Source organism: Erythrolamprus reginae, chromosome 2 (genome assembly GCF_031021105.1).
Source record: "Erythrolamprus reginae isolate rEryReg1 chromosome 2, rEryReg1.hap1, whole genome shotgun sequence".
NCBI classification, from domain to species: domain Eukaryota; kingdom Metazoa; phylum Chordata; class Lepidosauria; order Squamata; family Dipsadidae; genus Erythrolamprus; species Erythrolamprus reginae.
Genome location: NC_091951.1, coordinates 177333771 through 177359567, shown reverse-complemented (window position 1 = coordinate 177359567; position 25797 = coordinate 177333771). Strand labels below are relative to the sequence as shown.

Genomic DNA, 25797 nt, shown 5'->3' with positions numbered 1-25797 from the left:
TTTTTTTCTTTCTTTGTGCTTTATAGCATTAGAACCCTTAGCATTTTAAATATGTCAAGAAAAATAGAGTATTACTGTATATCCCAATTAGTTGCACAAGAACATCAATTTAAATTATGTATGACTAAGGGTGGCACATAGGTAAGAATGCAGGATTGCCAGTTGATTGCTCACTGCCAGGATTTTGATCCTGATGAGCCTTAAGATTGACTCGGCCTTCCGTCAATAAAATGAGGACACAGATTTTAAGCAATATGCTGACTATAAACCACTTAGAGTGCTGGAAAGACTATAAAATGGTAGGCAAGTCTAAGTTCTATTAATATTTTTTATAATATTGTACTTTATAATATTGTTCATACTTGAGTTATACAGCAAGGGTTCCCAATACCCAGTCCGTGGCATGCCAGAAACCGGTCCACACAAACAAATGATGCCCCATTTGCAGGATGCAGGCAGCATGCGAAACCATGCCCCTTCTGATCCATGGAAAAACTCCACACAACCAGTCCCTGGTGCCCAAAGATTGGGGGCTGCTGCATGGTTCAGTGTCAGAGCATCAAGAGTAATGAAGAAAAAACACAGATGCTGATACTGTATTTGACAGAGAATGAAAAACAAATTGTGCATTGACTAAGAGACTTTACCACCACTGAGTCAAATATTTAGCATTTTAAAAAATATAAATGACATATTTCTTGATAGACGAAATTAGTCATCAAGAATTGCAGTGATTCTAATATTTATATATTTATATATTTATTTATTTATTTATTTATTTATACTTCTATGCTGCCTAATCCCAAAGGACTCAGGGCAGCTTACAATAAACAAAATAGATACAATATAATAAAAAAGTTGAATATAAAATCTAAAACAATAAAATCCTCATTAAAAAACCCATGATAGAACAGTCACAACAATATGCATACATACCATTCATACAATTTGACCATGATGATTGTTAGTTTAAGGCCCACAGGCCTGCTGGCAAAGCCAGGTCTTCATGGCCTTATGGAAGGCCAGAAGGGTTGGAGCAGTATGGACATCAGGGGGGAGTTGATTCCATACAGCCAGGGCAGCCACAGAGAAGGCCCTCCCCTGTGGTCCCACCAATCTGTATTGCTTAGCTGAGGAGGTCAACTTTGTGTTCTCTTATTGGTCTCTGGGAGGTATGTGGCCCTGAGTCATGTAGGCTTTATAGGTAATAACCAACACCTTGAATTGCGCCTGGAGACTAATAGGAAGCCAGTGCAGCTCGTGGAGCATAGCTGTTATACGGGTGTATCAAGGTACACCCATGATAGCTTGCGCAGCTGCATTCTGGACTATTTGCAGTCTCCAAACACTCTTCAAGCGTAGTCCCATGTACAGCGCATTGCAATAATCAAGACAGGTGATGATGGCCTGAGTGATTGTGCATAGAGCCTCCTGGTCCAGATAGAGCCGCAACTAGTAAAGCAAGCGAACCTGGGCAAAGGTCCCCCAGGCTACAGCCGAGAGGTGGTGATCAAGGCTCAGCTGTTGATCCAGGACACCCAAGTTGTGGACCCTGTTTGAGTGGGTCAGTACCCCCCCCTCGAACAATGGATGGACAGATTGAATGGTCCTTTGGAGAAAGTGCCACAGCCACTCAGTCTTTCAGTTTTTATTGAGAGTAAGGTATTAAATGCCTGACAGACAAGTAAATGAAATATGTATAAACAAAAGGCCAAGTATTAAATTCAAGAATTTGCAAGATTCAAAACAACGTGGTGTCAGGGTTCTGAGTTTCAGATTGTACTATTATGTCAACTGTCCATAGATTTCAGTACTGATTACAATTGTACTCTAAGCATATAACAATATTTTTTTGAAAACATTACTGAAAATTTAGAATTTGAAGTTTCTGAAGAACAGTATTAAGCAAGCCAATTACAGTTCAGGAGATTAAAGTTATAAAGATTAAAATTGGAAAGACACCAGACCCAAATGAACTCGATACAGTTTATTTGGGTCTGAAAAAGGTGACTTATGACTTGCAGCATCTGCATGGTCATGTGATCAAAGTTATATTTATGAGGGCTGCAGTGTCTCAAGGTCAGGTGTTCACCCAAAGTCAATGTTGCAAAGATGAACCTAGGCCTTGGCAGGAAAATTCTTATGTTTTGGGAGAGCTAATTGAAATTATTCACATGGATTTCCTTGAAACTGGTTTACTGACAACTCAAAACATTGTATTATGAGATTCAAGAGTTTAAAATTGGTTAAATAGAATTTGGAAACACAGGAAAGAAAATTTTGCTGCAGCATAACAGCACTAAATCTCACACATCACCGATGAGGCAATTGCAGATTTGATTTCACTTTTTAACCCCATCCAGTATGCAGTGCTGTTTTGGCATCATGCAACTTCCACCTTCTTCCATACTTGAAGGTATACTTATATGAGTAACTGAGTATGGAAGAAAAAAACTTCAGATTTGATTGAAGAAGAATACTTGAAGAAGCTTGTCCATCATTGGCCAAAGTATGTAGAAAATTGTGATTATGTGCAGAGGTATACCGGGAATACAAATAAAATAGTTTATTTCAAAAATTATTTTCTACTTTTAAATTAAAATATCCATATATAAATTAAGGTTAGAGAGATGGAGGCATACTTTTCATTCAGCCCTCATATTGACAAGTGCCAAATGTTGCAATTTAGACAAAAATTATTAAAGCTACAAGAATATCTCGGCATTGGACCATTAGATGTTAATTTCTTTATTGTCCTGCAGATAGCCACTTCAGACAAATGGTTATCCAACATCTTCTTAAAAACTTCTAGTGTTGGAGCATTCACAACTTCTGGGGGCAAGCTATTCCACTGATCAATTGTTCTAACTCCCAAGAAATTTCTCCTTAGTTCTAAGTTAATTCTCTCCTTGTTTAGTTTCCACCCATTGCTTCTTATTCTACTCTCTGGTACTTTGGAGAATAGGTTAACTCCTTCTTTGCAGTAACCCTTGGATATTGGAAAACTGCTATGATGTCTTCCCTGGTCCTTCTTTTCATCAAACTAGACATACCCAGTTCCTGCAAATGTTCTTCATGTTTTAGACTCCAGTCCCCTAATCACCTTTGTTGCTCTTCTCTGTATTCTTTCTAGTTCAACATCCCTTTTGCATCGTGGTGACCAAAACTAAATGGAGTATTCCAAGTGTGGCTTTACCAAGGCCTTATAAAGTAGTATTAACACTTTGTGTGTTCTTGATTCTATCCCTCTGTTAATGCAGCCTAGAACTGTGTTGGCTTTTTTGGCAGCTGCTGCACACTGCTGACTCATATTTAAATGACTGTCCATTAGGACTCCAAGATCCCTCTCACAGTTACTACTGTTGGACAATGTACCACATATACTGTACCTGTGCATTCTGTTTTTCTTGACTACAAAAAAGCTCTAGAGCTTTTAAAAAAATAATATTGTAATTGATGTCATATTTTAAGTTTTTAAAGGCTCAAAATATTTTTGTCACTAATTTGAACAATGCTATTCACTTCCGTGCCATGCTTTCACATATACTCACATATATTCAATTCATTTATACATGATATTTCTAATATATATATGTTATGACACATGTATTTTCATATCCTTTCATTCAGTAATTCACATTCTCATATTCTACACTAATTTCTCTTACCATTTTCATTCATATGTATTAATGAATTCAAAACATGTTTATAGGACTCATACCAGAAACTTATTTTTAGGTCTTTATAATTTTTTCTCTAAATTGGCTAAGTATATAAGATGAAATATTACACTGGTACTTCAAAGATGGATGGGTGGATGGATGGATTTATTCATTTGATTGATTGATTGATTGGTTTTAGATTGGTTCCAGTATAAGCTTCCTCCAAATAAGCTTGTTTTTATATCATATAGCATAACAAAATTTCAAGCATTTAATACAACACAGAAATATTTAATAATGTGTCCTGATAACTAAAATTACAAATTAAATATATTTTAAGTGCTGTTATGATTGTAAAGTCATAGTTTACAAACTCAATTAGTTGACATAGTTTAAATAAACAAGCAGAAATGTTAAATACTCCACTTAAGAACATGTCTATTTATAGAAAGTGAAAAATTATCCATTCCATAGTTAAAAGAACTAGAATACTCTGGGTGTTCACTGTGGTTATAGTTCTATTATAAAGATGAAAATTTATCCATTTTCTGTAGCTAATTGTACGTGTATAGAGTCCTGGATAATCATCTTGATTACAGCCACCGGCAAAACTGGTGATGCCTATCAGATAATATTTGGATACATTTGAAAAATAGCACATCAAAGGTCCACCAGTATTTTCCTGGAATATGAAAACATGGAAAGGTAAAAAATTCATGTTATTCTGAAGTTCTGAAATACTATATAGGAATCTTCCACTTGGTTCAGATAGTGTGTTATTTCACGGGTCTTTAGATAACCAAATTTTTTTTTAAAAAAAAATCAATTATTTATTCAATTTCAAAATATTGATACAATTTTATTGGCATATTATTATACATTTATCATAGACTACAAAACCGTTATGAAAACTATGTTAAAAATAATATAGGCACTGTGAAAAGGTGCTTAAGAAAAAAATCTGTACAGAAAAATAAAAAATCCTACAAACACTTCAAATAATTATAAAAAAGTAGATCGAAAAATCCATGAATATAACATTTTTGTTAAGTTCTTCTGACATTCAATATTCCAAACTTTTAATTTTATATGAATACAAAAGGTTACCAATAAGTTTTAAAACAGTGAATTGAACCTATATTATAAGAGGATTTGAACCCATCTGTGTTCAATGCAAAGACAATTCAAGGGTGAGAGTTGAGACCTCCACTTACAGCAGTTTGTTTAGTGACCATTCAGTGGCTTATGACTGTTTTTCATACTTTCAATCATTGCAGCATCCCCATGGCCACATAATCAACATTTAGATGCTTGCTAACTGAATAATTTACAACAGTTGCATTATCTGACAAGCAAAGTCAAGGGGGAAGTCAGATTCATTTAACAATGAATTAACAACCCCTTAGATATTGGAACACTGCTATCATGTCTCCCCTGGTCGATTTTTTCATCAAACCAGCCATACCCAGTTCCTGCAACCATTCTTCATATGTTTTAGTCTCCAGTTCCCTAATCATCCTTGTTGCTCTTCTCTGTTACTAATAGCAGTGATTCACTTAATGAATGCAGCAAGAAAGGTCGTAAAATGGGACAAAACTCACTTAACAAATGTCTCACTTAGCATTATTTAAATTTTGGGTTCAATTGTGATCATAGGTCAAGGGCTACCTATAATTCAAAAGAATTACTTTGAGATGTTCCTTATTTTAAAAAAGTTCTTAAAAAAACATCAATTCAAAAATTATTTTAATTTATCTATTCATTATTCAGTTTAAGGCACTGCAAAATACCAAATGACATTATGCATTATACATTTAAACTTATAAAAATATTTTTATTTTACCACACAGATATTTGTTGGTGAGGCAGCACAAATCATATCAGTTGATAATCTTTCTTTATACCGTTCATATGTATTACAGACATATAGTGGAATAATAATTACTGTAGCTTCTTGTAATACATTCTGAATTTTGTCTGTAAAGAAAACACAAAATATATTCAGCATTATTTCCCAAAGAGTTTTCAAAAGAGCAGTAAAAAAAAAAAGGTACAACTCTCTTATGGAATAAGTGTTCAAAGACTTCAGTTTACATCACTGAATGATAGGGACTGTGCATTACAAAAAGGTCAAAGACTACTACCAGAGGGTAATTATTACTAATTTAGATTTACATTACTTCCGTTTTCTTAATCATGTTTACTATTCTACAAACAACATATATAGACACAAACGCTTTGCAAAGGACATAACTTGGAATATCAGATAGAGTGAACTGTAGGTCATAAGAACTACTGTGTTTCCCCGAAAATAAGACCCTGTCTTATATTTTTTTTGAACCCTGAAATAAGCGCTTGGCCTTATTGCCCAATGCACTCAAAAGCCCAATTGGGCTTATTATCAGGGGATGTCTTATTTTGGGGAAAACAGGGTAGCAACATCATAAAATTGTTAAATCTTTAAATTCTACAGATTCGCTGTTGCTAATTTTATAGAAAGACAAGCCTTGTGTAAATTCCGAATATTGGCAGTTTTAGACCCAGTACTATTTTCTAAGCATGTTCTAAGCCTTCAAATCATTAGATGATGAAAAAAAGGATTTTTTTTCATTCATCCATTTTTTTCTATAGAATTCTCTACTTACATATACTGTAGTCATTAAAATAAATGAAGCATACAATAATAATAATAAAGGCTGGCTCCAGTCAATGCCTCCTTGAGTGAGGGTCCTTCTGCAACTGCTAAAGGAAGCGGTTGTGAGGCCCCTCCTCAAAAAATCTTCCCTGGATGTAGCCTCATTAAACAACTACCATTCTGTCTCCAACCTGCCCTTTGTGGGCAAGATTGTTGAGAAAGTAGTGGTGCTCCAACTCCTGTGATCCTTGGATGAAGCAGATTATCTGGACCCAGGGGTGAGCAGCAGCCAGAACGGGGGTAAACCCCTTTCCAGTAGCGGAAATTGAGCTGCGCCTGGGACCACAATCTTTTTTTTAAATCTTTTTTTAATTTTAATTTTTAAAAAATAATTTGCACATGCACTGGGTCTCCTCTACTGTGGCCTGTTGCAATGGAGAAGGTCCAGGCTGACCTACATGAGTGGATCCCCCACTTCTCCAGTCTGCCAGAAGCGGAGCCAAAGGTGCATTAGAGGTTTTGGTGGCCCAACTAGCTCCGAGTTCAGTGTCTTGAAGGAAAACAGAAAATAGAGGTAAAAGCAGTTCAAGCGCGTTGCAGCTGCGCAACCTTTCTTCAGCATCTTCTCCCTTGCCACATTGACTTAAAAACCTTTTAAAAACTGGACACCTTCCCTCCCGGGATGCCAGCCAGTCCAGGCTCTTGATCTTCTCACTCAACCTGCCCCGCATGGAAGCCTGGAGGGAGGTGGGAGGCGGCTTGGAGAAGCCGGGACTGCTTTCCACCATCTGCAGTCTGGGCCCTTCTCCATGGAGTGGGAAGCTCTCCTGGCAGGGCTAAAATTAGTGTAGCACGTCCTGGTGCAACCATCCCATCTCGTCTTGTGCCTCCTGGCCCAGCCGCCCTTGATGCAGCTTATGGCTGCTGAGAGAGCAAACGGTGTGGCCGTGGACCGGGGCAGGCAAGTGCTTGGGGGAGCTTAGAGGCTGGGTTGCGACACTCCTGGGCCGGCCAGTGGGGGCTCCAGAGGAAACACAACCCCATGAATGCCATCAGCTTGTATAGCCTGCTTCCCATTTCACCCCCCTGTCCACCACTGGAGAGGCTCCAAATGCACAGATCATTGCCAGATGCCTCGCCGCACATTCAGAGCTTTTCGCCAGGCAGTGGAAGCCATCTACCCTACCAGAGCGAATAGGGTGTTTCCTTTCTCAGGAGGAAAGGAAAAGGGAGGAGAAAGGAAGGAAATGTAAGGAAAGGAAAAGAGGAAAAGGAATGGAACAGAGGAAAGTGAAAGAAAGGAAGGAAGGGAGAGAGAAAGATGAAAGAAAGAAGGAAAGAGAAAGAAAGAAATAAGAAAGGAAGAAAGGAAGGAAGGATGGAAAGATTGGGAGGCGGGGTCTCATGGCCGCAACAACGGGGAATATTACCTCTCTCCTGGGAATGTCCCCAAGTCCCATTGCCCAGGGGTTCTGGTCCTTTTGGACCAGACGGGATCTCTCCTGCAGGGAGAGTGATGCATGGGACGCTGCCAGGAGCCTGGCAGGGGCCGGTATGCCCTACCGGGCGAACTGGCTTGTCTCGCACCAGCTGTGGTGAAGCCGGACAGGCAGCCATGCCTGTTCCGACACACCTGCAGAGACTACACAATGCCGAGTTGGTAGCCAAATGATTCCATCTGGAAAGAGACTTGGAGCAGTTACCTTCAGAGGGGAAGAAGGGATTTCCTGTCTATGGTGGTAAGCGGAGAGTGCCTGAATGGGATTTTAGACTTGTTTCTGCACTTGGTTGCTGGATGGAGTTAAAAATGGCTTGAGATTGAAGAAGACAGCTATCTGTGTGGTGTAGCATTTCAGCGGAAGGTTTGAAAAGTAGCGAATTGCCCATCATTCGATTTTTTCTAACTACCTAATTGGTTTTCTTTGAAATTCGCCTTTTGAATTTAGAATTTTAAACTTCTGTTGTGGAATCGTTATCTTTCCTTTCTTCTATAAACAAAGAGGAACATACATTAAGACCGGAAGAACAAGCCACTAAAACCGGAAGGAACTATAAAAGAGCTATTCAGAGAAGACTTGGAAAATTGATCACCTAGTGACATCACGTGGCCGGAGGAAATATAGCAGTTTGCTATATGTTTAAAGACATCAACATTCTTGCTGTGAGAAGATAGATCAGCTAATGCATGGAAGGAAGAAAATGTTCAAGATGAAATTATTTGAACTGAATTGAACTGATTTGAAATGATTTGATCCAATTGGACTGATTAATTTGACTGAAATTACATTTGGACTGCCTGATCTGACTGAAATTATATTGAATAATATAAATTGAAATTGAATACTCTTAAGAATTAAATTAAAATTAAAATACTTGTAAGAATATCTAGAAGTTACTAAAAGATATTAGCACTTTCTTTTTCTCTTCTCTCACAAAGTTATAAATTATAAAAAGAATTGAGTATACATAATGAATTGGATTTATTAATATTTTAATCTTATGGGAGCTTACTAATGAAAATACATATACTATATATACACACACAAATATATAAGCAAGTGATGTAAAGTGTAAAATGGAAGAATTATATAAGAGGATGAAATTTAATGGCTTATAAATGAAAAAATTAAAAATAGCTTTGATCATTGCGCATACTATAGATGAGATACACAAAGAAAGAAAGACTTATCACCACAATTGAGCCCAAAATTTGGTTGCTAAGCAAGAGCATTCTACTCAAACAATGACATTTCCTAGTTCTAACTGTGATGTGCAAGCTACAGAAGTACATCTGAAGGCATATGTAATGTTCTAACATACAGAGGTTATGGTTAAATGTGTAGCAGAAAATGGACTCTGGGTATGTTTTTCCTATCGCAGTAAATGAGGTTGAATGTGTATAATTTTAGAAGAGCTGTGCGTACGTGTGTGTGTGTGTGTATACATATAGTTGATAATGTATATTTTTGAGTGCCTGTGTAATATGTTTGTACAATATGTCATATATACATATAGGATTAAATAGTATATTTTGGATGTTCAGTAATAGTAAATATCTTGTATCTCTCTGAGGCGAGTGGAGGCCAAGCACCTTAACCCAAACCCTTGATGCGAGTGTTGTCAAGTTGGCCACCTTTAAGTTACATGACCTTTAAGCCACCCCGTCACATGATCACCAAGCCACTCCCATCTGGTCACATGGCTAGCAAGCCACTCCTACCCAGTCACCTGGTTTATAAGCCACTCCCACTATCAAGCCACACCCAAAAAATAAGCCGTACCCACAGCATGGTAGTAAAAAAAATTGTGGTCCTTCACTGTCTGGACCCATTTCAATCTGGCTTCAGACCTGGTTACAGTACTGAAACTACATTTATCACACTGATGGATGATCTCTGGCATGCCCAGGAAAGGAGTCATTCCTCTATCCTGGTGGTTCTTGACCTCTCAGCGGCATTCAATACCATTAACCATGGTATCTTTCTGCGACAGCTGGAGGGATTGGGAGTGGGAGACACCGTTTTACGGTGGATCTCCTCCTATATCTCTGGTTGATCGCAGTCAGTGTTAGTGGGAGGACTGAGGTCGATCTGTAGGCCCCTCCTTTGTGAGGTACTGCAGGTCCTTTCCCCTCTCCTTTTCAACATCTACATTAAACCATTGGGTAAGATCATCTGAAGGCACACGGGGGGGAGTTACCAACAGTATGCTGACAATATTCAGCTGTACATTTCCAGTCCTTGTCAATTCAATGAAGCGGTGGATGTGATGTGCCAGTGCCTGGAAGCTGTAGAGTCTGGATGGGAGTCAACAGGCTTAAGCTCAACCCCAAGACTGAGTAGCTGTGGGTTTTGCCTCCCAAAGACTATACTATCTGTCCATTTTTAGTACGGGGGGTGGGGGAAGAAATAACTCTCTCAGAAAGGGTCTGCAACTTTGATGTCCTTCTAGATCCGCAGCTGAGGTCAGAGCAACATCTCTCAGCTATAGCTAAGGGGACTTTTGCACAGGTCTCTCTTGTGCACCAGTTGCGACCCTACATAGACCAGGAGGCTCTTCAGTCATTCGTGCCCTCATCACCTCACATCTGGACTATTGCAACACACTCTACATGGGGCTACCCTTGAAGTGTTTGGAGACTACATCTGGTTCAAAATGCAGCCGCGCAAGCCACAGCAGGGGTACCAAGGTACACCCATATAACTCCAATTCTCAACTCCAACTGGTAGCATAGGCTACCAGTTGGTCTCCAGATGCAATTCAAGGTATTGGTTATCACCTTTAATACCCTATAGGGCTTAGGATCAGACTATTTACAGGACTACCTCACACTTCCCTCAGCCAATAAGGGCCTACAGAGTTAGCCTTCTCTGTGGCAGTTCCAACTCTTTGGAACCAACTGCCCCTGGAGTTTTGCACAATCCCTGCCCTACCAGTCTTCCAGAAAGCCAATAAGACCTGGTTTTTCCGGTGGGCCTGGGACCCTGAATGACTTAATGTTTGAATGTTATTAAATGTTATTGACTGTTTTTATATTTTATTTTGACACTGTAATTTTTGTATTGTTTTTATGTTTTAGCTGCCCAGAGTCCACTGGAGTTGGGCTGCATACAAATCTTGTTAAACATTAAACATAAATAAGTTAAATTACTTGAATTAAAATATGAAAGCTTTTTGAGTTCATGAAATGTTATCTGCAGAAAGATTAAATAATTACCTTTTTTTCTATCTCCCCATCCAGTTATATAACATGGACTCTTATCAATCACTATATGAGAATTCTCAGGTAAGCAGATAGGCTGAATATATTTATTGTAAACAACAAGCTTCACAAGTTTAAACATTGCAATGTCATTTTCATAGTGGTTCCGCTTGAAACTAGAATGGATAATGATACTTTTCACCCGACGAATTATAGTGCGAGAATAAGGTTTATAAAGATGGTATAAACCAATCACAACTCTCCAATATTCTGGGTTCCTAGGACAATAAAATTGTTTGCAGAATTAATGAGGCTCAGTGGCTGCTTTATATAATTTTAGAGTTATGCAATCTTAAAATTTGTTTTACTGTAGTTCTAATTCAGTTCAGGTAAGAAAACTTATCAAGTAAGAAAACTTGCAATTTTATCAAGGAGATCCCTTAAATAAAAATAGCAAAGTAGGTACTATCCTCTGCAATTAGGATTTTGTTTTATTCTGACAATTATTCTTTGACATTCAATTTGGAAATTGGAATACAGAAACATGAGATACAAATATCAAAAACTAGAAACATAAAAGATTGACGGCAGAAAAAGACCTCATGGTCCATCTAGTCTGCCCTTATACTATTTCTTGTATTTTATCTTAGGATGGATATATGTTTATCCCAGGCATGTTTAAATTCAGTTACTGTGGATTTACCAACCACGTCTGCTGGAAGTTTGTCCCAAGCATCTACTACTCTTTCAGTAAAATATTTTCTCACATAACTTCTAATCTTTCTCCCAACTAACCTCAGATTGTGCCCTTGTTCTTGTGTTCACTTTCCAATTGAAAACACTTCCCTCCTGAACCTTATTTAACCTTTTAACATACCAGTATTTAAATGTTTTGATCATGTTCCCCCTTTCCCTTCTGTCCTCGAGACTATACAGATTGAGTTCATTAAGTCTTTCCTGATAAGTTTTATGCTTAAGACCTTCCACCATTTTTGTAGCCCGTCTTTGGACCTGTTCAATTTTATCAATATCTTTTTGTAGATGAGGTCTGCAGAACTGAACACAGTATTCCAAATGTGGTCTCATCAGCGCTCTATACAGCGGGATCACTGTCTCCCTCTTCCTGCTTGTTATACCTCTAGCTATGCAGCCAAGCATTCTACTTGCTTTCCCTACCGCCTGACTGCACTGTTAACCCATTTTGAGACTGTCAGGAATAGATTTTTGTTCTGAAAGATAAATCTGTGTATATGTGCATTTTACAACATGAATAAAGGAGATAACAGCTCTAAATGGATTGGGGGAAGGAATCTGGTACCTGTCAACAAACAGATGCATTTAAGAAATTAAAAGCAAATAACTGAGAACAATACAATAATTTTCTTCCATTGTTTTTCCAGCTATTTAAGGTATGATAAATTAATTCACAGGTAGTTAGTATATTGTTAGCAAGATTACTAACTACTAATAGTTCTCTTCTCCATGAATTTATTCATTCATCCCCATTTTAAAATCATCTGGATTAATTATTATTACCATATCTGATGGCAATTAATTCTTACACTAACTATAAATTGTACCAAAAACTTATCTTGGTACTAAAAACCAAAATTAATTTCAATGGAAGTACCCATTTTTAATATTATACATACATACATAATTAATATTATACATAGCATATCTCTTTGCCCTGGCTGCATATCTCCTTTTACCAACATTGTTCTAAGCCAGGCCTGTCAAAATGGCCACCTGCAGGTTGGATGTGTCACAGGTCACACCCATCCTGGCTCCGATAAAAAAATTAATATGTCACGATATGTCACAATGCAATCAAGTTTGACACCTGTGCTCTAACATCTTTCCTCCAATTTTTCCATTTTTCCATTTTTTATCTTTCGATAGTATGCTTTTTGAAGCATAGTGAATAAAGCTATATACAGCATTCAAAGTGAAGGTTCACTGTGAATTTATATAAGGAAAATATTATATTGATAGCTGGCAACAAATCTGACAATCACCAATATTTATTTTACAGTAAACACATATTGCATAGAAGGAAAGATGCCAATTTTTGTACTCATTTCTATTTAGATTCCAGGCTAGCATGTTTTAAAAATGCCCAAATAGAGGAATTAACATTAGTCAAATAAAATATTACTATAAAACAGCAGAGTGCTATACTGTATAGCAGGAAAGTACAGTGTAAAGCAGCAAAAGCAATATTGTCCTAGAAAATGTCTTCTTGGTTCCTCCAGTCTTACAATAAAAAAGTTTAACAACAACAAAAAAAGAATGTACATCTTTTATTCAAATAAGACTCACAAAAGGACCTCCTGTTCCTATGTGAGACTCCTGTTCCTACTGTATTTTTGTGGTAATAAGATGCACCTTTTTACCCCCAAAAGTGGGTAAAAATATGGGTGCATGTTATACACCAAATATGTAACTGTCTGGCATTAATATACTGTCATAATGTACATTTCTCCAATTCTTTGCTATTTCTATGGGTCAGGCACACATGCACAGCAAACAGTATATATCAGTGATAGCAAACCTTTTTTTCCTTGGGTGCCGAAAGAGCCTGTATGTGTACTATCACACATGCGCAAGAACCCACACCCATCATTCAATGTGTGGGGAGAGCGAAAACAGCTTCCCCGCCCCCCGGAGATCCTCTGGAGCTGGGAAACGGCCTGTTTCCCAACTTCTGGTGGGCCTAGTAAGCTCGTGTTTTGCCCTCCCCACGCTACAAAGGCTTCCATGGAGTGGGAGGGAGGGTAAAAACGCCCTCCCCCATCCCCCCTGAGGCTCTCTGGAAGCCAAAAACACCCTCCCAGAGCCTCTGTATGAGCCAAAAATCAGCTGGCTGGTACACACGACTGCTGGAGCTGAGCTAGGACAACAGCTTGCATGCCAGCAGATATGGCTCTGCGTGCCACCTGCGGCACCATCACTAGTATATATCATCTGTGCTGTTTGCTGGGAAGCAGAGGCAAATTTTTTCCTAGTTTTCCTCCCATAAAATTAAGGTGTGTCTTATACTACAAAAATACAGTACTTCATATGATAAATATTGTGTGTGTGTGTGTGCGTGTATGTGTTCTTCTGTTTGTGTGGGCATATGTATATAATATGCTTTACAGAAAAAATGAAATAATTGGAGCTCTTAAAGGTTTCTTCTTTTGTAAAGGGTGATATCTAATATGGGTCTTAAGAGTGGTATTAAACAATGTAGATTATCTTTAGAGTGATGCATGTTGGCAAGAAGCATGCTTCCTATCTTTTCAAAAGCCACAGCATTGTGATAGCCAAAATGAATAGATACAGTACTTCATAACTTTAAACCAGTCATTGAGTGCCTGGATCACTATCATATGACCGTGAAGATACTGTAACTATCATAAATATGAGGACCAGTCATTGACTATCACTGACTTATGGCCTTTCCTCATTTGCACTTAATCACAGAATGAACTTTACATAGATGTTTTTTTTTGTCATGTCCTTCTGATTTTGCCTTCATCTCATCTCCAACTCAAATCAGACTCAAAGCATTCTCAGTTCTGGTTTTAAAACAGTTCTTCCCTTAAACGGGAAACAAGCCATGAGAGTTTTACTTTGGGAACTTGGCTTTGAAAATGGGATTAGCCCAATTAAGAGACAGCACACACGGTGTATCATATGAGTGGGGACCCCACAACCTGTTTTCCTACTTGTAATTTATTTATCAGACTAGTTTTTAGTACCAGTTCAGAAGAAAGCTAAATCCATGTTTAAACAGGCTAGTTAAGAGCCAGCAAGTGTGGGTAAAATATGCCATGAAAGGGAGGGAGTGGTCATTCTGTAAAGGGTCACTTCACCTGTCTTTATAAACTCAACTCCACCAAAATTTAGATCCCCCTTTCCACAACTTTATTAATCCTTGTTGATTAATAGCAATAACTCCTAGACCGCTTATCCCATTCCACAGTGCTATACAGTATGCTTTGAGTTGTTTACATTATTATATTGCCCCCATCAATCTGTATCCTCATTCTACCAACCACAGAAAGATGAAAGGCTGAGTCAACCTTGAGCTGGTCAGGATCAAATTCAAGGCTGTGGCAGAGTTAGCCTGCAATACTGCAATCTAACCACAGCTGCAACCTCAGGAAAGCTTTGAGTGAATCTTGAAAGTGGTGATTTAGAAACCTAGAGCCCCAGCTTAGACTCCCAACCCCTGGCATATCTAAGGACTGGGGACTGGCAGATGCTCTCCCACAAGCCTCTGATATTTGGTGGGAAGGAAGAGAAACAATGCTATAGTAATACACCGATCTCATTCTCTAACTCATATCACATAATATGAGAGTTGGGAATATGAGCTAGAGTTGGGAACGACCAGCCTGTATGTTCAAGGGGATCCTTTACCTTTACATAAAGATACCACCATTTTTTGGCATCTTACCTTTGAAAGGATAGCAATTAACAGCTATCCCTAACGACAGAATTTTAATCCTACTTACTTTTCTGCCAAGTGACAAACTGGTGAACAACATTTTAGCTATCAAGGAAAAGAGGTCAAACAATTCTTTACCTGTTGTCCTCTCCTAAAATATGTTCTGCATATATAAAAGCTGCTGACTCTCACAGAATAACAGAGTTGGAAGGGACCTTGGAAGCCTTGTAGTCCAACCCCCTGCTGAAGACCCCCTATACCCATGATGGCAAGCCTATGGCATGTGTGCCACTGGTGGCAAGCGGAGCCATATCGGAAGGCACACAAGGCATTGCCCTATGTCAGCTCCAGCACACTGATTTTCGGCCTTGAAAAAGGCTGTTTCGCCCTACAAACAAGGGAAGTTTCACTGAAGTCCTAAGGCAAAAAAATCCCCCAACAGAGAAACCAGAAGTTTGGAAAACACACTTCTGGTTTGCTGTTATACTGGGTTTTTTACACTCCAGATGGTTCAGGGAAGCTTCCCTGAAGCCCTGGAGGCAAAAAAAAATCACCCAACAGGTGGCAGGACCTATCCTATTTCTGTTTTGCTCTCTCCTTAGCAGCCTAAGGATTGGAGATAGCTCCTGCCCTGCAATCCCTTCCTCCCTCAGCCACCAGAGAAGCTGCAAACGCACAAGATTCCAGGCATCTTCACACATTTCGGGGGAATTTACAAAAAAAATTAATCTGGAAGCGTTAAAGGCCCTCACTCCCGTGGAAGACAGGCACAGGGAGAGGCGAGGGAGGGAACGACCCCGGCGCCTGGGTATGCGGGGCGGCTAGTCCATCGCTATTGTTTAAGCCGAGTGAGTGAGAGAATTGTGTAGGGGGAGATGGCCATGGATGTCGCTGTCACATTAGCAGCACAGCCCCAGCTTAAGAGGCAACCCTTGCCACTGGCACCTCAGGGAGCCGTATCTGGGCCGCCCCGGTAAGCCATCAAGTTGTCCAGATGAGTGCAGGGCTTGAGAAGCAGACATCTTGTCCGATGGCTGTTCCTGCAGGGCATTCGCATGCACTGCCCTTGCCTGTATCCTGTGGAGTGGAGGGGGTGGCAAGAGGGATGTCTGCTTCTGAAGCCCTGTGCTTCCCCTGGGCTCTGCCTACATTACTTTGAAACGTGCTCCTGCCTGCAAGCCCACAAGCATCCCTCATTTGCTGTCAGCTTGGGTATGATCGCTGGCTGCTTCTGCTGGGCAGGGATGGCTGAGGCACTCCAAGTTCTGCTGCTGGCCTCGCTGCCACGGCTATGGAAGCCCTGGCCAGCCCTCTGCAGGGCAAGCTCAGCTGCGGGCAGGGAGCATTGGCTGTGTCTCTTGAGGCTGCCCTCAGCATAGCTGTCCTGTGCCTGTGGGAGGGAGTGCAGCCAAGGGTCCCGCAAGGCTCCCCTCCCCAGGAAGAATCAAGCTCAATCGCCGCCCCAAGGTGGAGGGGCTTCTAGGCATGCTGGCAGGCGCTCCCTGTAGTCAGTGCTCAGGTGGAAGGACTGCGGGGAGATTGGAGTGAAGAAGAGCACAGGGGAAGGGGAGGCATTCGATCACTGTGACCATAGAACAGAAAGCGTATTCAAAGAGCGGTTGCTGTCCTGACTGGCATTTTGAAGCCTCAGAGCTGGAATTTGGGAGAGAGAAAGACTTTTGCTGCTTTCCTTCCAGGCAGCCAAAAGCAGAAACAGCAGAAGTCTTTCTTTCTGTCTCTTCCTTAAACTCTGGCTCCGAGGCTTCCAAACGCCAGCAGCCAGGGCAGCGGCCGCTCTTTGAGTGCATTTTCCACTCTATGGTGACAGCTGGAGCTGGAACTACAGATTTCAGAAAGACACTCTGCCTCTGGTGGCATTTTGAAATGCACTCCTGCCTGCATGATCGATGCTCGCTTCCTCTTCCTTGAGGCAGGAGTGTGTTTCATATTACTGTAGGCAGAACCCAAAGCAGGGGAGCTAGTCCCGCGGGGAGTGAATACACCTACTTCTCACTTGCTCTCTCTCCAAGGAACGTGACAGAGCTACAAGTCCCAAGTAGGATGCGCGTCTCCCAGACCACAACAGCAAACCGTGTGTTTTTCTGAACTTCCGCTTTGTCCATTGGGTGATTTTTTTTCACCTACCAGGCTCCAGGAAGGTCTGTGCGCATGCACGAGGGCAGAACGCGGGGGAGGGACGCTTATGCACGGAGGAGGGAGAGAAGGGGTGTGGGCACATCACTCATGCTAGCACTCCCACAGCCCCCCCTTTTGTCAGGCGAACCAAAAAAGGTTCGCTATCACTGCCCTATACAATCTAGTTTTATCAACCATAATTTGATTTTATTTAGTGTGATAAAAAGATTTGAACAAATGTTGTTAAGGCTGGAGATATGCTAAAACACTTTTTAAAAAATCTCTCCTTACACATAATTCCAAAATTCAATCATGTATTTAAAATCTTCAAACTGTACAGAAAAAGATTTAGAAATTAAAGATACATACACCCAATGCTTAACGCAACGTGCTGCTGTCAGTACTGAGTTGTTATTAATTAAAGATCCGCCACATATATGGTGATACCGACCAGATGAAACACCATAAATCTGAAGACTAACTTGCCACGGCCATGCTCCAAGCTGAGTAACACCTCCACCTAAAGCCTCAGTATTTGCAGTTATGTTAACTCTTGCAGGTCTTGCTCCACATTCTGGAAATCAAAGTGTAGTTAATTTTCAGTTATTCTAAAATAGCCCAAAAAAACCATACATAAGTAATAATCAAAGAGCCTTTAAAAACTTATCCAGGTAGGAAATATTTGCTGTTATTGGACCAGACACTGTTAGGAGATTAATGATTCTGAAATAACACTAGCATTTATTATTAGAAGAGCTGCCCAACTTAATCACTTGAATTGAAGCAGCAGTAAACTCAACAGTCAATTTGGCTAATACTGTACTTTGATCTGCTCCAGTCAGTGGGATCCGCAGTAAAGAGATTTGGAGCTGTAATCCAAAACATCTACAGATGTTTAAATGCCTAATTCAAAATTCACAGGAAGTTCACAATTGATACCTCAGAAAAACAAACTGAGAAAGTAATTGAATTTAATCTCATACTATTCCTACATGCTGATCAGAATAGAGTAATTCATACAAGTTCCCCCTTCCATTTTAATAGCTTTAAAAATCTTGTTAGGCAAAAAAAATTGCACAAAGTTATCCAGTGAAATTGGTAAATAAGTGAAGTTTTGATTCCAAATTTTCCCAGTTCAACACTATACTGGTCTACATATTTTTATTTTGATTGCAAAATAATATCTAGCAACAATGGAATGGGAGCCACCTTGCTATAGCAGGTAAAAGCCATCAGGCAAGAAACTGGGAGACTGTGAGTTCTAGTCCATCTTGAGCACAATCTCATGTGGATGACTTTGACATCACTTTCTCAAACCTCATAAGGAGGCAATGGCAAACTATTTCTGAAAAATCCTGCCAAAAAAACCGCAGACTTATCCAATCTGAAATACTTACAACAAGGTCTTCATAACATATTCCACCTCTATATATTAGAGAGCAGGCAAAAGTTGCAACTGCCCTTTTATTTAAAATTTCTACAACAACTGAACAGGCTCCAATTAATGTGAAAAAGTCAAACCTACAATACTAGCAACAATATTTCTTCCATAATAAAAACAGCTGTAATGTAGGTCTAAAACGATTTTGAACCAGCGTCCTTCAAGCCTGAAAATTGAATGTGGCCAAAGAGGCTTCTCATAATTTCCCACAGGAGCACTGACAACAGATTTACAGGCCGAGAGACAAAGTAATTGGGAAAACAGCTGAGGTTCGCATGCCCACAACCTAATTGCTGTTCCGCTGATAAATGTAGCTCGGAGGGAAGGAAACCCTGCGCAAACATCCTCGTGCAGTAATCTTCGAGAGCAAAATCCTGAGGCGCCCCGCTTTGATGGGTCGATGGGCCTTTCGCGGGCCGCCACTGTCGCATAATTAGCAGTAGGGTAGCCCGGAGGACGCCTCCTTTTCGGGAGCGCTCGCAACGTCTCCCGCCAAGACGTTTCCGACAACGGCCGTGGCCCTTCGGCAAAGGATTCCCACACGCTCCGGTGACGGCCCCCCCCCCATCTGTTAGGTGACCCCGCCCTGAGCAGCACGCTGGCGATCAACGGCCGAGCTCGACGGCCTGCGAGGACGGGACGAGGCCAAGGCTCACCGTCGGAAACATTCAGGGAGGGTGGGGCTTTGAGTGAGGCTTCCCTGAACAGCACAAGCAAAGACCAAAAGGAAAAGGCGGCAGGACAGAAGTTGCGGCTCATTGTCCGTCCAGGGAGCAAAATGGCGGCCGACTTGTCCCTCAAGCTAGGGCCGCTAAGGGTCAGGCGGCGCGAGAGCGACGGGTCTCCTCGTGAGTCTCGCGGGGAGACCCCTTGCTGAGGCGCTGGCCAGGCACGGCCACCGAGAGAGGGGAAATGGAGACTTCCCTTCAAGCGGTCATTGAACCACCCGACTGACATAACCTTTGGCTGAACCGGGGGACTCAGCCCTCATTACCATACGGGCGCCTTTGGCTACTCTCGTGATGACTTGGCAGATTCCACCTGCTTATCTTTCAAAGTAATGGGGGCGGGGGGGCGGGGACGCAGAGAAACCTTGTGGCAGACGGGCGGCAAATAAATTTAATAAATAAATATAAAAACAGTTCTTAAAGCATCTTTGTGACTGCCCTTTGATAGGAACATGCCACTTTATGATACAGCAATGAGTGACAACCATCTTAGGAGAGGTGCAGAAAATATTGCAGGAGAAAATATATTAGGGCCCTATATAAGGGGGACTCATTCCGTTCCAGTTTTTTTCCCCCTGCCCAAAATATACTGCTAAAAAAAAGGCAACACTTAAACAACACAATATAACTCCAAGTAAACCAAACTTCTCTGAAATCAAACTGTCCACTTAGGAAGCAAAACTGACAGTAAATTTCACATGTTGTCAGCACATTCAACTTTGTACAGAACAAAGTATTCAATGAGAATATGTCATTCAGATCTAGGATGTGTTCTTTGAGTGCTCCCTTTATTTTTTTGAGCAGTATATATTTGCCCGTAAAGATGAGCCAAACGGAAGGACTCCTGATCCTTTGGAAGCAAAACAGATACTTGTTGCTTGAATAGTAATGACAGGCAAAAATGTTAAATAAAAATGTTGCCGTGAAATTCTGGCACTCCAAGTTCAGTATGAAGCTGATCTCAGAATTTTAAACATTTACTATTGCACAAGTGCTGTTTTGCTACCTAAAACTACAAAACAGTAATTAAGATAAAGCAAAAAGCATTTATTGAGGAGACTCAAATGTTTGTATAAGGTACAGGAAGAAATTATACATTCAGTGTATTTGATATTTCAACAAGCAAGCAATAAAACTGAAAGAAAGGACTTTGATAATATACTATTGTTCATTGCTGAAAAGGCAAGTTCTCCTATACCTATATACGTGATGGTGAACCTGTGGCATGCAGTGCCCTCTCTGGGCATGCAAGCTGTTGCCCAAGTTTAGCTGCACCACACATGCGTGCACATACCTCCTGCAGGTCAGCTGGTCATTGGGTGTCTGCAGTGCATGTACAGGGGGGTGGGGTACAGGTGGCTGAATGTGGGTGTGTAGGGGTGGGGTGCATGCAGGGAGATGCATGCAAATGCATGGGGGAGTGTACATTGCATTTTGGGGGGGGTGCGCGCACGCTTTGGGCACTTGGTCCTAAAAGGGTTAGCCATCACTGATCTATACCAAAAGAAATAGTCTTGACTCAGAAGAAAAGGAACATTTTTTTCTGAAGTTAGAAAAGAGGCTTAGGTTTTAAAAGGTTACTAATGAATCCTAAAGTTCCAAGTAACAAATGGAAGACAGATTTGTTACTTTAATATTTATTATCCAGGCTATTGATGGTCCAGGTAATCTCTTCAAATGGAGGATTCCTGGACATCAGATCCTGCAGGGACTCTTAAGTTGTTTTTAGATCACATTGAGCCAGGATCTGATAAAAGCCAAAAGGTTTTTATATATAAAACTGACTGTAATGAGCTATTCATGCTAGACATAAATTAAATGGATTGGACTATGTAGTTTGAAAACACACAAATATAATAGATAAATAGGACCAGTGGAAAGGTAACTGTATTCGGTGCATCTTGGTTTATAGTCATGTTAGACAATGACCATGAACACACATGATATAATTTTGAAAAAAATGTTTATTATTAAACTTATAGATCATTATTTTAATGTGACTATTATGGAAGGCAGAATTAAATTATATGGACATTTTTAAAAAACATGTTGATAATGATACTTGTTCCCAAGAACCAAAAACATTTATAGAGCAATGCAAGTTTTCTGCATAAAATAGAAGAAAGCTGCCATTTTACAGAATGTTGAAGACTGTCCACACAATTAAAAAGATCAAAAGGCAATGAAGTTCCAGTGTTACAATTTTACTTTGTAAATACTTGTTTATCCAATGTATATAATTAATTGTCTTAGCATAAACTCCTGGATATGTTGGGCGACCACAACCATAACCAAAGGTGGTAATTCCTACCAAATAAAACTTTTCAGTGGTTGCAAGGTAGCATGCCAGAGGACCACCGCTGTCTCCCTGGAACAGGAAAAGTACATAATATTTTTTAATATATATATTTATTTTCATGAAGCAACAATTTATCAATTGTCAAAAGTAGATACTGGTTTCTGAGAAAAATAAATCTGAACAATCTTACTTCAGTTTGGTACAAAGTAGTATCCAATTGGATATAATTTCTTGGAAAATCAGCTACTTGCTTAGTGGGATTGACCAAAAATCAAACTATATGAGTACATAATCTATCATCCAGTTTTAGTTAGCATAAGAAAGCATTGTATACGTAGATAATGAAGTGAAATCATTTTATTTTCAAATTGCCTATTTTGGAGATAGTAAATTGTTGAAATACAGAATGGGGGGAAAAAATCTAATTTTCTATAAAGCTTGCTGCTATTCTGTAAAAGCAGCCATTATTCAGGAATGAACTAAATTAAACCATAACTGTTTCACATACTGCAAAATTGGAGTTTATTTGATTGATCTTGAAAAAGGAAATTATATCCCACCAGGAAAGGAAGTTATATTAAGGTATTATGACAATTTCATTTTAAACCAGGTTCATATTTCACTAATTGATGCTGATGAAAAAAAATGAAACTGTAACAATATAGAAGAATTGTCCCCCAGGGTAGTGTCCCCCAAGGTAGTGTACTGGGACCAGCGCTCTTCATTCTCTACATTAATGACATTTGCTATAACATCTCTAGCAACTGTGTTCTCTTCGCCGACAATGTAAAACTCTTCAACACCACCAATAACACAACTATTCTTCAAAAGACCTAGACTCTGTCTCTGATTGGTCTAACACCTGGCAGCTCCAAATCTCAACCAGCAAATGCTCTGTCCTCCACATTGGCAAAAAGAATCAGATCTTCAAATATAAACTGAACAAACAAAAACTTGCATATAACCCCCACTCAGTAAAAGATCTTGGAATACTAATATCAAATGACTTAAGTGCCAAAGCCCACTGCAACAACATCGCCAAAAAGGCTTTAAGTGTAGTCAACCTAATCCTACGCAGCTTTTGCTCCGGCAATCTCACATTACTTACCAGAGTTTACAAAACTTTCGCTAGACCCATCCTTGAATACAGCTCATCTGTTTGGAATCCATACCGCATCTCGGACATTAACACCATTGAAAATGTCCAAAAATACTTCACCAGAAGAGCCCTTCACTCCTCCACTCGAAACAGAATACCCTACAAATCAATACTTACAATCCTTGATCTTGAAACCTTAGAACTACAACGCCTCAAACACGATCTAAGTATTAACCACAAGATTATATGCTGCAATGCCCTGCCTGTCAAAGACTACTTCAGCTTCAACCACAACAACACAAGAGGACGCAACAGATTCAAGCTTAATATTAACCGCTCCAAACTTGACTGTAAAAAATATGATTTTAGCAATCGAGTTGTCAAAGCATGGAACTCACTACCAGACTCTGTAGTATCATCCCCTAACTTCCAACACTTTACCCTTAGACTATCTACGGTTGATCTCACCAGGTTCCTAAGAGGTCAGTAAGGGGCGTACATAAGTCCGCCAGTGAGTGCCTTCCGTCCCATCTTATAGTCTCTCCTATATCTCATGTATCTTCTCTTCTATCCCTTCTATCTCTTCTATCTTTTCTGCTATTCTCTCTAGTTATATTTTACTCCTATATTTTCTCTTCTATTCTTTCTTTAATATATTCTATTCAAATATATCCTCTATAACCCTCATTGTGTATTAGACAAAACAAACAAATAAAACAAAATAAAAGAAAATTCAGGAGTTTTCAGGAGTTTTTAATTGTATTTTGACTTGACTAATCTTTCTGGACAGCCCTCTTCTTATATTAATTGTTTTAATTAATCCACACCTGATGACTCACATGGATAGATCCATGTATTTTCTTAGCATGATATAAAAATGACTTCTCACTGCTTTCTTTTTTTTTTTTTGCAGGTCAGTTGGCTGAGCTAAATTGTCTTTTACATTTTTCCTGAGAGGAAGATTATTCTCATTCTTCAATTATGTACTGTAAAACAGTGGAAGAAAAATAACCATTTGTAATATAATTTCTTTTCTTTTTTTTAAAGTCTTTGTCTTTAGCATGTTTTTGCTGAATACTTCATCTTCAAAAAACATCTAACTTGTTTTATATTGAATAAGAATTCTCACCCAAAGAATTACCATCTTTTACATGAGTGTAGCATAGATCTATTGATCCTGCTGGGAATACAAGTTAATGGTGGACTTACTATGCTGATAAGGTAGAAAAGAGAGTGGGAAAATAAAGAACAAGTTTCAGTGGGTCTGAGTTAAAATAGGATTCTGCAGGTATGAGGGTAGCTATCCGTTTTAGAGAGCAACTTTTAATATCTACCCTAGGTAAGGTAACAGCAAACCATTCTGGTATACTATTTATTTTCTAAACACAATAATATAGGAGATAGATTACCACATATTTGACAGTGATGCTTTATTAATTGCCAATATATTGCAGAGACTACATCTGAACCTCCCATGATAAATTATTGAACTGCAAAAGTCAAACCACTGAGGAACCAATGAGTAGACTGGATTCTTGGAACCTCTCTGAATAAGGAAAAGATAGGATATTGCCTACACATACTCCTAAAATCCTAAAAGGTATGAAACTTTCTAATCAGATCCATTAAGTTATAAGTTCATTTTTCAAATCAGCAATAATTATGGATATTGTCTTTAATCTAATTGAAGGGAAGCCTTTGGAGCCTGGGGAGAGTGAAACACGAGCCTACTGGGCTCACCGGAGGTTGGGAAAGGCCGTTTCCGGACTCCAGAGGGCTTCCAGGGGGGGACTTTTTGCCCTCCCCAGGTATTGAATTATGGGTGTGGGCATTCACGCTGCACGATAGCGCATGCACACGCTCTTTTGGCACCCGAGGAAACAAAGGTTCGCCATCACTGATCTAGAACAATAATAAAGCCGTCATTAAAAATTAAGTATAAGAATTTGAACATTCTACAGACATTTATAGTTATTGATTTACCTCCTTGCAGTTCCAGAAGTCCAACAGCTCCCAGCAATTTGACTCCCTGCAGCTAGTTTCACTTTCAGTTCTAACATCTGGCCTGCCTGTGCTGAATCAGCTGTAGGTCAGGAGGCTGATAATCACTTGTTTTTGCTAATCAGGCTCTCCACTATTTGCTGCAAGGAGGTAAATTGCTGGGAGGCAAAGACCAAAGGGTGTGGGGTCTGGGGGAGGGGGCTACATTCAGTGTATAAGATACACTCAAGTTTTCATCCATTAAGCGCTGAAAGAGAATGTCCATGCACTATCGTGCCTACGTGAGTGCCCACATCCATAATTCAATGCCTAGAGAGGGCGAAAACAACTTTCCCTGCCCCCCTGCAGGCCCTCTTGAGGCCAGTAGGCTCATGTTTCACCTTCTCCTGGCTCCAAAGGCTTTTCTGAAGCTGGAAGAGGGTAAAAATGCCCTCCCCCATTCCCCCTAGGCTCTCTGGAAAGCAAAAACGCCCTGGCTGGCACACGCATGCATATTGGAGCTGAGCTAGATCAACAGCTTGCATGCCTGCAAATATTGCTCCCTGTGCCATCTATGGCACCCATGCCATCGGTTCGCCATCACTGGCCTAGATCCATGATGGCGAACCTATGGCACACATGACACAGGTGGCACGCAGAGCCCTATTGGAGGGCAT

General features: G+C 40.0%; 2 protein-coding genes across 4 annotated transcripts in view; both read right to left on the bottom strand.

The window, feature by feature from the left end:
• Positions 1 to 3929: 3929 nt before the first annotated feature.
• On the bottom strand, positions 3930 to 19930 carry LOC139161414 (transmembrane protease serine 12-like). Of its 3 annotated transcripts, XM_070740509.1 has the most exons (6): positions 19301 to 19548; positions 17943 to 18147; positions 11015 to 11277; positions 8389 to 8475; positions 5506 to 5639; positions 3930 to 4344 (listed from the first exon to the last, which is right to left on the bottom strand). In XM_070740509.1, exons 1-6 carry the CDS (start codon positions 19443 to 19445, stop codon positions 4105 to 4107), a joined length of 1074 nt encoding a protein of 357 aa, XP_070596610.1. In that variant the 5' UTR covers positions 19446 to 19548; the 3' UTR covers positions 3930 to 4104. The 3 variants fall into 3 exon arrangements, with proteins under 3 accessions (XP_070596610.1, XP_070596612.1, XP_070596611.1); XM_070740511.1 differs by lacking the exons at positions 8389 to 8475; positions 19301 to 19548 and adding an exon at positions 19671 to 19930; XM_070740510.1 differs by lacking the exon at positions 8389 to 8475.
• A 1866-nt stretch (positions 19931 to 21796) lies between these two features.
• The window catches only part of LOC139161422 (transmembrane protease serine 12-like), a 37198-nt gene continuing 33197 nt past the window's right edge, over positions 21797 to 25797 (bottom strand). Inside the window, exon 5 of the mRNA XM_070740521.1 lies at positions 21797 to 22110. Within this exon, the coding sequence (XP_070596622.1) occupies positions 21877 to 22110 (234 nt within the window). The 3' untranslated portion in view covers positions 21797 to 21876. The remainder of the gene's footprint in view (positions 22111 to 25797) is intronic.